The sequence below is a fragment of the Rhinatrema bivittatum genome, chromosome 9 (genome assembly GCF_901001135.1).
Source record: "Rhinatrema bivittatum chromosome 9, aRhiBiv1.1, whole genome shotgun sequence".
Taxonomy (NCBI): domain Eukaryota; kingdom Metazoa; phylum Chordata; class Amphibia; order Gymnophiona; family Rhinatrematidae; genus Rhinatrema; species Rhinatrema bivittatum.
This window is the reverse complement of record NC_042623.1, coordinates 44025031-44037056: the sequence shown is the minus strand read 5'-3', so window position 1 is coordinate 44037056 and position 12026 is coordinate 44025031. Positions and strand designations below refer to the sequence as shown.

General features: G+C 46.2%; 1 protein-coding gene across 1 annotated transcript in view; it reads right to left on the bottom strand.

Moving 5' to 3' along the window:
* Nucleotides 1–12026, bottom strand: part of KMT2E (lysine methyltransferase 2E) — a 607980-nt gene that overhangs the window by 434966 nt on the left and 160988 nt on the right. The window contains 1 exon segment of the mRNA XM_029615154.1: nt 3593–3631. Coding sequence (XP_029471014.1) covers nt 3593–3631 — 39 coding nt within the window.

The following is a 12026-nucleotide window of genomic DNA, read 5'->3' as shown; positions in this document are numbered from 1 at the left end:
CAAAGAGTTGGGAACCAAACCTGTCGGGGCAAGTAGGGGGCGAGGAGGATCACGGAGCCCTGGTTCTGCTGCAACTTCCGGAGCGTCTTGGATATGAGCGGCAGGGTTGGGTAAGCATACAGCAACCCTGTCCCCCAGTGGATCGAGAAGGCGATCACTATTCATCTCCTGACCCTCTTGCCGAGGGAGCAGAAGCGGTGCACTTTTCTGTTTTCCACCGAGGCAAATAGTCTATATCCAGGATTCCCCAGCAGCGGAAGACGCAGTTCGCTACCTCCTGACTGAGGGATCATTCGTGGAGCTGGAATAGCCAGCTCAAGGCATCGGCCAGAATGTTGTCCACTCCCGGAAGGTACACTGCCCAGAGAGTGATGCCGTTCTTGATGGCCCACGACCAAACATGGACTGCCTCCTGGCAAAGGGGGAATGACCCCATCCCTCCCTTTTTGTTCAGGTACAACACTAGCATGTCCCTAGCACCTCCTTATCGGCAGAAGCGGTGGCTGTCAGCGGGTTTGACAGCCGATGCTCAATTTTACCGGTGTTGGTTGTCGAACTCGCTGACAGCCACGGGTTGGGAAAGCATACGCCGGCAAAATTTCTTTTTTTTAATTTTTGGGGGCTCTATGATACGCTATGATATTAAGTCAGAGGGTGTATAGAAAAGCAGCTTTTCTGTACACTTTCCTGGTGCCGGCCGAAATTAACTCCTGCCTTTGGGCAGGTGTTAATTTCTGAGAGTAAAACGTGCGGCTTGGCTGCACATTTTACTTTCTGTATTGCACGAGACTAACTAATAGGCTCATCAACATGCATTTGCATGTTGAGGGTGCTATTAGGTTCGGGGGGTTTGGTCTCGCGTTTTCGACGCGCTATTACCCCTTACTGCAGTGCTTCTCAATCGGTGCGTCGCGACACACCAGTGTGTCGCCAAGCACCAGTAGGTGTGTTGCGTGCTCCAGGTCTCTCCCGCTGCTCTTCCTTCCCTGCTGCCGTTGCCACCGGGCTATCAGTACATTCAAGCCCAGTGGGAACGGCAGCAGTGGTAGATGAAGCAGTGACACCTGCGGCTGGCCTTTTCTTCTTCCCGGCCCCCCCCCCACCCCCGTGACCCGGAACAGGAAGTGATACGCAGTGAGCAGGAAGGAGAAAGAGCTGTGCTGCGTGGAAAAATAGCAGCAGTATCGGTCCCCGAGCAATCGAAGCAGCCGGTAATCGGGAAAGGAGACAGCAGCATGAGCCTCCCGTGGCCGATGGGATTCTTCTTTCTTGGCCTGCGGGGGCTGGAGGAGAAGGCTGCTGCAGCTACCATTTGTGCTCGGGGGGGGGGGGGGGAGGGGGAAGAGAGAGAGAGAGAGAGAGAGAGAGAGAGAGAGAGAAGCAGCCAGCCAGCCAACCTGTGTGTGATTGAGAGCATGTGTGTGATTGAGAGAAACTGGTCAGAGAGCTGATGTGTGTGTATATGTGAGAGACAATGAAAGTGACTGTTCAGGGAGATGACTGATGTGTATGTGAGACATTAGTCAGGGAGGTGACTGATGTGTGTGTGAGAGAGAGAGAAAAAGCATGGAAGTGAGAAATCTGGTTATGTGAGAAAGCATGGGCGTAAGAAGCCAGGTGTTGAGGGGGGGAGGGGGTATGTGAAAGAAAGCATGGGAGTGGGAAGCCTGTGTGTGTGTGTGTGCATGAATGAGAGAGAGAGAGAGACTGGTTGGTAAGGTGACGGTGTATGTGAGACAGAGAGACTGGTTGGTAAGGTGATGGTGTGTGTGAGAGAAAGAGACTGGTGTGTGTGTAACAGAGAGAAAGTGATTATGGGAATGAGAAGCCTGTGCATATGAAGAGAATGAGCATGGGAGTGGGAAGCCTGTGTGTGTGTGTGTGTGTGTGTGTGTGTGTGTGTGTGTGTGTAAGCATGAGAGAGATCAGGTGACTGGTGTGCGTGTGTGTATGTGTGTGTGTGAGAGAGAAAGAAAGTGATTATGGGAATGAGAAGCCTGTGCATGTGGAGAGAACAAGCATGGGAGTGAGAGACTGGTGAGTGTGAGAGACACAGCATGGGAGTGGGAAGCCTGTGTGTATGTGTGAGAGAGGTCAGTTGACTGGTGTGTGTGTGTATGCAAGAGAGAGGTCAGGTGACGTGTGTGTGACAGAGAAAGTGATTATGAGAGTGAGAAGCCCATATATGAAAGTAGAACATTTGAGTGGGAAGCCTGTGTGTGTATGGCATGAAAGAAACTGTTCAGGAAGGTGACGTGTGTGTGTGTGTGTGTGTGTCAAAGACTGTTTGGGAGATGATTGGTGTATGAGAGAGAGAAACTGGTCATGGGGGCATGACTGGTATGGTGTGTGTGTGAGAGACATGGGCACTAAGGAAGAGGACCATGAGTATAGAGCTTAGCTTCTACTGCTGCTTCTGGTGTGTGCCACGGCCTGCATGGAAGGGGACTAGGAGAGCTGCTGGAGGGGGTAAGTAAAGGTGGCTTTTTAAGTTTATTTTCTTGATTGACTGCCATTTTAAGTATTTAATATTAAATGATGTCTGCTTTTTTGAAATATTTTATTGGTGTTTGGAGAATGTTTAATAGTTTTTATGAGTTTTTAATTGTTGGATGTTATTCTGTTCATAGCTGTTTTGAAATGTTTATTCTGCTTATTAGTATAGTTTTACAATTATTTATGTGTGGGGATCTATAGCTGCTTGCTAGTTCTGTTTTCCTAATAAGAGGTGTATTGGTTTTTGGGGCCTGATCTAATATTTGTAGTCTTGCCTTTTCATAGATAGGGTTGCTCCTGTTTGACTGTATTCCATAATACAAGTGTAACTGTGTGCGGATTAGTTTATGTACATTACTACAGATCCTGGGAGTATGTTAGATCGGTTCTGTGTCTGTTACAGAGATGAGATATTTTACTAGCATGTAAGCGTTTGTATCAGTCTTATTTGTTGTGTTTTCTCAAGAGGACATGCATTGGTAGTAAACTGCTGTCTTTTCATAAGTAGGGCTATTGAGCCTGGAAGTAGAAGGAGTTTGAGTTGCTGTTACTGAGATGACACCAGAACCAGAATATCTTTTTTGTAGTGTGAGTTGTATGGGGAATGTCATAATTCTGCTTTACATCCATTATTGTGGGTCAGGGGGGTTCCCGTGGGTGCAAACTGTACTTTTACATCTGGCCCCGTGACGATCATGGGTCAGTGTGTCATGCATGTGAGAACCATTTGTCAGGTGTGTCCCGACAGAAAAAAGTTTGAGAACCACTGCCTTACTGTATATGGGGCAATAATAGTGCGTCGAAAACGCACGTCCAAACGGGGGCTAACTGTGCGCTCGGCCTGAGCACACCATACTGAATCGGCCTGATATTTGGCTGCCAGAACCATTCATCTCCACCTTGTGACAGCAATTAAGAGGAACTGTTAACAGCATATATTATCATAGTAGTATCCCAGTTTGGGCCAAATGGTTTAGCTCCTCTGGTCCCCAAACAAGTCTAGGTTTCAGAAAAGAGAAACTGTACAGTCACAGAATGAAAGATTTTTATCCAATAAGAAAAAATAAACAAGTAACATTTTTAAAGTTTTATTTACCTTTACCCGGGAAGACTTCCGAGATCCTTCACGAAAAGCCTAAAACGGGTGAAAATATACATTTCTCATTACTTATTTTTAGGGATAGCAACAGCTTTTCTAAATCTACCTGGATAATAATGTTTCATGGACATTTCTTCCAGGATCTCATCCAAATCTCTTTAAACCCTGCTATGCCAGCTGCCTTGACCACATCCTCTGGCAACAGACTCTATAGCTTGATCAAGCATAGATCAAACTTGATCAAGCATACAGTAAAAAGTAATTTCTGCAATATGTTTTAAATCTTTTACTTGTTAGCTCATAGAGTGTTCTCTTGTTTTAATATTATCTGAAAGGGTAAATAAGTCATAAGGAACCTATCCTTGGCCCCTCAGACTTTAAGAGAAATGGTAAGTGTGGCTAGGGAAATAGTTAAGAAGGAGCGATTTAAAGATTTATATTATATATAAATGTGTGTGTGTATATATATTTATTTATTTATTTATTTTTATTATTTTTATATACAGTCATTCGATCTGAGATATCACATCGGTTTACATTCAGGTACTGTAGGTATTTGCTATGGTTTGTTTAATGATTATGCTATTCTCTGAAAATTAATAGTTTAATTTGAAACATTAAAAATAGGACATGTTTTGTCTGATCATTCATGTTTTCTTAACATGCTACACACCTTACAAATTCTACCAGGGATATGTAAACTTATGAGCACAACTGTATATATAGTGAAAAAAAATGGCACTAATTATACCTTTATAGATGGAGCTACATTCAAACCGGTATATACCAAAGACAATCAATTGATGCCCACTCTTTAATTTCTCAAACAAATATAATCCTTATTTAATCATATATTAAATCTTTAAAGTTATCAAAAATTATAATTAAACACACTACCACCACCCATTACATCCGTATCTCATTCATTCACATACAACCAACCACTCCATAAAATCCACACCTTAATTCTTAAAGATAATTGTAATTCTTCCAATAATAGATTGGTGATTGGGGCTTGTGATTGCACTCATAAAACAAAAAAGACTCGTGTTTGTTCAAGTTTTAAAAAAAGGATACTTTCATTTTTTCTACTGAAAGCAAATGTTGCTTACCTGTAACAGGTGTTCTCACAGGACAGCAGGATGTTAGTCCTCACATATGGGTGACATAACAGGATGGAGCCCAATCACGGAACACTTTTGTCAAAGTTTCCAGAACTTTGACTGGCCCCTACTGGGCATGCCCAGCATGGCACTAACCCTGCAGCCAGCAGGGGTCCCCCTTCCGTCTTGTTTAAAAGCTACAGGTAGTGCCAAAAATAAAATAAGAAAACGTTACGAACCCAACACCGTGGGGCGGCGGGCAGGCTTCGTGAGGACTAACATCCTGCTGTCCTGTGAGAACATCTGTTACAGGTAAGCAACATTTGCTTTCTCACAGGACAAGCAGGATGGTAGTCCTCACATATGGATGAGTTCTGAGCTGAGGATGTCCGAGCATGCACCAAATATACACAGGTGTGCAAGGCACTAAGCCTGGGATGAAATTTGGCCGAGGGCATCCTGAACCCCACCGGGAGGCGGAAGGGTGTTGGTACGTCATGTTGTAAATAGGTTGCGCAAGACAGATTGGCCGAAGATGGAATCTTGTCTTCCGGCTTTGTCTAAGCAATAATGGGCTGTAAAAGTATGGAGATTACTCCAGGTGACAGCCCTGCAAATGTCAGGAAGAGGCACCGATCGTAGGTGTGCTATTGAAGTTGCCATGGCCCTCACAGAGTGTGCTTTAACACTGTCTTGAAGTGGAATGCCCGCTTGCTGATAGCAAAAGGATATGCAGTTCGCCAATCAGGAAGAGAGAGTCTGTTTACCCAGAGGCTGCCCCAATTTGATGGAATGGAAAGAGACAAACAATTGAGTGCTTTTCCTGTGGGCAGCTGTACGGTCTAGGTAGAACGCTAGAGCCCGTTTGCAGTCAAGGTTATGCAGAGCCTACTCTCCTGGATTGGAGTGGGGCCTGGGAAAAAAGGTAGGTAGTATAATGGATTGATTGAGATGAAACTACGAAACTACCTTAGGCAAGAATTTAGGGTGAGTGCCGAGTACTGCCCAGTCCTGCAGAAGTTTAGTGTAAGGCAGATAAGTAACTAGAGACTGTAATTCACTAACTCTGCGAGCGGAAGTGATTGCCAAAAGAAAAATCACTTTCCATGTGAGGTATCGAAGGTCACAGGATTGAAGAGGCTCGAAAGGTGGTTTCATGAGCCGAACAAAACTAGGTTGACGTCCCAAGAAGAGGCCAGAGGACGCAAAGGAGGCTTGAGGTGAAGCAAGCCCTTCAAGAAACATGTTACAAGAGGTTGTACTGATATGGGAACATCCCCGATACCTTTATGGAAAGCGGCTACTGCACTGACATGCATCCTGATGGAGAAGTTTTCAGACCTGACTCTGACAAGTGCCAGAGATAGTCCAGAAACTTCCTGATTGGACAGGTAAAGGGGTCAAGGGACTGAGAAGAGCACCATGACGTAAACCTTTTCCATTTGTAAGAGTAAGATTTTCTCATGGAAGGCTTCCGTGAAGCAATTAGGACACGGGAAACTGGTTCAGAAAGGTTAAGTAGCTGAAGACATCCATGCCGTCAAGGACAAGGCTTGAAGATTGGGGTGGCAGAGGCACCCATCGTTTTGAGTGATTAAACATAGAAACATAGAAACATAGAAATGACGGCAGAAGAAGACCAAACGGCCCATCCAGTCTGCCCAGCAAGCTACGCAGTTTATCCTTTTTTTTTTTTTTTAATTTTTTATCTCCCCCCCCCCCCCTTTTTCCTCCCCCTCCCCCGTCACTATTGGCTTCCAGCACCCTCCGGCCCCAATTCCCTTCCACCCCTCCACCAATGCAGAGAGCAGCGCCGTATCCGCATCCCAATGAACATCCAGCTCAATCAGGGGTAGCAACTGCTGCAACAAACGGCCACACCCCTGCCCCATACTCTTACCCACCTCTGTTTTGTTTGTTTGTTTTTTTGTTTTTGGTTTTTTGTTTTTTTTGGAGATGGCAGCCCTCCAACCTTCCGCTCCGTGAAGGTGGAACACAAACCACTGGCATCCCGCTCCGTGAATGCCTCTGTGGCTACTGCCGCTCCGTGCAGTATTTTGCTGCCTGAAGGTGGAACACCAACTACTGGCCACTGGCATCCCGCTCCGTGAATGCCTCTGTGGCTACTGCCGCTCCGTGCAGTGTTTTACCACCTCCTCTATATTTACGCCCACTAGACTTGATGGATCCACAGTGTTTATCCCAGGCCCCTTTGAAGTCTTTCACAGTTTTAGACTTCACCACTTCCTCCGGAAGGTCATTCCAGGCATCCATCACCCTTTCCGTGAAGAAATACTTCCTGACATTGGTTCTTAGTCTTCCTCCCTGGAGCCTCAGCTCGTGACCTCTGGTTCTGCTGATTTTTTTCCGTCTGAAAAGGTTTGTCGTTGTCTTTGGATCATTAAAGTTTTTCAAGTATCTGAAAGTCTGTATCATATCACCCCTGCTCCTCCTTTCCTCCAGGGTGTACATATTTAGATTCTTCAATCTCTCCTCGTATGTCATCCGATGAAGATCCTCCACCTTCTTGGTCGCCCTTCTCTGTACCGCTTCCATCTTGTCTTTGTCTCTTTGTAGATACGGTCTCCAGAACTGAACACAGTACTCCAGGTGAGGCCTCACCAAGGACCTGTACAAGGGAATAATCACTTCCCTTTTCTTACTCGATATTCCTCTCTCTATGCAGCCCAGCATTCTTCTGGCTTTTGCTATCGCCTTGTCACATTGTTTCGCAGACTTCATATCATTAGACACTATCACCCCAAGGTCCCTCTCCTGCTCCGTGCACATCAGCCTTCCCCCCCCCCCCCCCATCGAATACAGTTCATTCGGATTTCCACTCCCCATTTGCATGACTTTGCACTTCTTGGCATTGAATCTCAGCTGCCATATCTTCGACCACTCTTCCAGTTTCCTTAAATCCCGTCTCATTCTCTCCACTCCTTCCGGCGTGTCCACTCTGTTGCAGATCTTAGTGTCATCCGCAAAAAGACAAACCTTACCTTCTATCCCGTTTGCAATGTCGCTCACAAAGATATTGAACAGGACCGGTCCCAAAACCGATCCTTGCGGTACACCACTTAAAACCGCTCTCTCTTCAGAGAAAGTTCCGTTTACCATCACACATTGTCTTCTGTCCGTCAACCAATTTGCAATCCAGGTCACCACCTCGGCCCTCACTCCTAAGCTTCTCGTTTTATTCACCAGTCTCCTGTACGGAACCGTATCAAAAGCTTTGCTGAAATCCAAGTAGATGACATCAAGCGCTCTTCCTTGATCCAATTCCTTGGTTACCCAGTCAAAAAAGTCAATCAGATTTGTCTGACAGGATCTTCCCCTGGTGAATCCATGTTGCCTCTGGTCCATCAATTCTCCTGACTGTAGATAGTTCACTATTCTCTCTTTCAGCAGTGACTCCATTACTTTTCCCACCACCGAAGTGATGCTAACTGGTCTGTAGTTGCCAGCCTCCTCCCTGTTCCCACTCTTGTGAAGCGGGACCACCACCGCTCTTCTCCAATCTCTTGGTACCACTCCTGTTTCTAGGGATCTATTGAACAGGTCACACAGCGGACCCGCCAGAACATCTCTGAGCTCCCTCAGTATCCTTGGATGAATCCCATCAGGCCCCATGGCTTTGTCCACTTTCAGATTCTTTAGCTCTTCCCATACATTTTCTACTGTAAAAGGATTTTCATCTATTCCACTTCCCTCCAGTTTCTTGTTGTGTAGAGATGGTCCTTCTCCAGGGTCTTCTTTAGTGAACACAGAGCTGAAGTATTCGTTTAATATTTCTGCCATTTCTTCATCTCTCTCCACACATTGATCATTACCACCTTTCAATTTCACTATACCACTTTGGACCTTTCTCTTTTCGCTGATGTATCTGAAAAATGTTTTGTCACCATTTTTTATCTCCTTGGCAATCCTCTCTTCCGCTTGACTTTTTGCCAACTTGATTAATTTCTTCGTCTCCCTCAGTTGAAACAAATATTCTTCTTTGTGCTCCTCCCTTTGGGATCTTTTGTATTTCTTGAATGCTGTTCTTTTAGCTTTAATTTTGTCAGCCACCTCCTTTGAGAACCAGATAGGTTTCAGTTTTCTTTTGCTTTTCTTTACATTTCTAACATATAGAGCAGTTGCCTTGGTGATTGCTCCTTTTAGATTGGTCCACTGCTGACCCACATCTCTTTCATTCTCCCATCCTTTTAGTTCTTCCTCCAGGTACTTCCCCATTTCCTCAAAGTTTGTGTTTTTGAACTGTAAAACTCGGGTCTTTGTGGTTCTTTTCCATATTCTTTTAGTGATATTAAACCATACCGTTTGATGATCACTGGTGCTGAGGTGGGCACCCACCTGGACATCAGAGACATTATCTGCATTAGTGAGCACTAAGTCGAGTATAGTTCCTTCTCTCGTGGGTTCCAATACCATTTGTTTGAACAAAGATACTTGCATGGCATCCACTATCGCTCTACTATTTTTAGTTTCTGCAGATGGGATTTTCCAGTCTACATCTGGCATATTAAAGTCACCAACGATCACCACTTCTCCCTTCTTACCTATCTTATGGATGTCTTCAACCAGATCTCTGTCCAGCTCTTCCTTTTGGTTTGGTTTGGATTAGAAGCGGGTCCTTTCCTAAAGGAATGTGCCTGCGGATGGAGAGATCCTGAAGTACTGGAAACCACACTTGGCATGGTCAGTGAGGTGCTATCAGGATCATGGTTCCCTTGTCCTGAAGTAACTTCACGAGAGTCTTCAAGAGAAGAGGAAGTGGAGGGAATGCATAGAGCAGACCGGTTGCCCACGAGAGGAAGAATGCGTCTCTGAGAGCGTTTGCAGCAAATGAGAGAGCAGAAGTTCTCTACTTTGCGGTTTTGAGGAGACGCAAAGAGGTCTATTTGAGGATAACCCCATTGTTGGAAGACCGAGTTCGCTACCGAGGGCTTGAGAGACCACTCGTGTGGTTGAAAGGTGCAACTCAGCTTGTCTGCCAACACATTGTCCACTCCCGGCAAGTAGGTGGCATTGAGGTACATCGAGTGGGAGAGGGCTTCCGCCCATATCTGTGCAGCTTCCTGACACAGAAGGTAGGAGCCCGTCCCTCCCTGTTTGTTGATGTACCACATAGCCACTAGGTTGTCCATCTGGATCAGGATGACTTGACTGGAGAGGCGATCCTGAAAGACCCTGAGAGCATATCTGATTGCTCGAAGCTCCAGGAAATTTATCTGGAGACCAAGATCCTTGTGTCTGCTGATCTGCCACGTGGGCTCCCCATCCAAGGTTGGAAGCATCGGTGGTGAGAGTTATTTGAGGGTCTGGAGCCTGAAAGGGCAAGCCTTGGAGGAGATTGATCTGATTTGTCCACCAGGCAAGAGACTGACGAAGTGAGTCGGTTATGTGGACAATGGTCGACAGAGGCTGAATAGCTTGAATACACTGAAACCTCAGAGTCCAGTGCATGAGTCTCATGGCCAAGCGGGCTATTGGTGTGACCTGGACTGAGGACGCCATGTGTCCCAGGAGGATGAGAAAGTGGCGTGCAGTCGTGGAGTACTGAGATTGCAACTGGCGTGCGAGAGACACAAGAGTGAGAGCTCGCTGTTGAGGGAGAAAGGCCTTTGCCTGCAAGGTGTCCAAGTCTGCCCCAATGAACGATAATGTTTGAGATGGGACTAAGTAGGATTTGTCATAATTGACAAGAAATCCTAGTGAAATTAGAGTGTGCAAGGTAAGGTGCAGGGACGACAGGGCAACTTGTTGAGTGGAAGCCCTGATTAACCAATCGTCTAGATAGGGGTAGACGTGAACTCCTTGGGTACTGAGGAAGGCTGCATCTACTACGAGACATTTTGTGAAGACTCGTGGTGCAGACGTGAGGCCGAAGGGAAGCACTTGGTACTGGTAGTGCTTGGGGCCTACTAGGAACCTCAGGTATTTGCGATGAGATGGGGTTATTGCAATATGAGTGTATGCATCCTGGAGGTCTAGAGAGCAGAGCCAGTCTCCTCTTTGCAGAAGAGGAAGAAGCGAGCCCAAGGTTACCATCTTGAACTTCTCTCTCTGGAGGTACTTGTTGAGGGCACGTAGGTCCAGAATTGGACGGACGCCTCCCGATTTTTTGGGGATTAGAAAGTACCGGGAATAGAACCCTAGGCCGTGCTGAGATCAGGGTACTGGTTCTATTGCCTTGGACTGGAGGAGGAGGGAGATCTCCTGTTCCAGAAGGATGGAGTGATCGAAAGTTCTCCACATCGGTAGAGGTGGGGAGTCCGGTGGAATGGAGAGGAAGGTCAGATGATAATCCTGAGTGATGATCGCCAGGACACACTGGTCTGAGGCGATTGTGCCATTTCAACAACAGGTGGCACTCAATCGACTTCCCACAGGTATGTGAGGCAATGGAAGCTGGCTGCTGCTCTCTATGAAGAAGTCAAAAACCGGAAGCAGGACCTGGTTGAGGAGCTGCTTGCGGTTTTTCTTTTCATATCTGACGAGACTGGGCTTTTTGAAATGGTCTCACAGAATGAGTTCTAGCTGGTGGCGGATAGGATTTCTTCGGGCGGAAGAATGACTTCTTAGAGTCCTTGCGGAAGGATTGTTTCGAGGAGTACTCAGAAGGCATCAGAGAGAGCTGTCTTAGGGTCTCATGATGGTCTTTGAGTTCCGCCACCGTCCGTTGAATCTGTACGCCAAACAGATTATCTCCTACACAGGGCAGGTCGGATAACCTGTCTTGTACCTCAGGGCGAAGGTCGGAAGACTTGAGCCAGGCCCATCTTCTTGCCAAAATAGCAGCAGCAGATACCCTAGTAGCAGTGTCAAAGATATCGTAAGATGATCTGATCTCATGCTTGCCTGCCTCAAAACCCTTGCTTACTAGGGTTTGGAGCTGATCTTGAAATTGCTGAGGCAGGGAGTCTGTCAAGTCTTGTATCTGCTTAAATATGACCCTATTATATTGGGTCATATAGAGCTGATAAGCGCAAATCGGGAGATGAGCATTGATCCCTGGAAGGCACGGCAACCAATGGCATCTAGAAACTTCTGTTCCTTGCCAGGGGGAAAAGTAGTATGAGGTTTTGATCTCCTTGCTCTTTTCTGTGCAGATTCTACCACTACAGATTGGTGATCCAATTGAGGTTTCTGAAAACCCGGAGCTGACTGCACCAAATAGGTAGTGTCAGCTTTCCTGTGGACTGGAGCAATGGAGCCAGGATGTTCCTAGTTCTTTTTGAGAAGATCCAGAAGAACATGGTGGATAGGGGATGGAGGCTATTTCCTTGGGAGCATCCAGGAATTGTAGCAACTCCATCATTTGA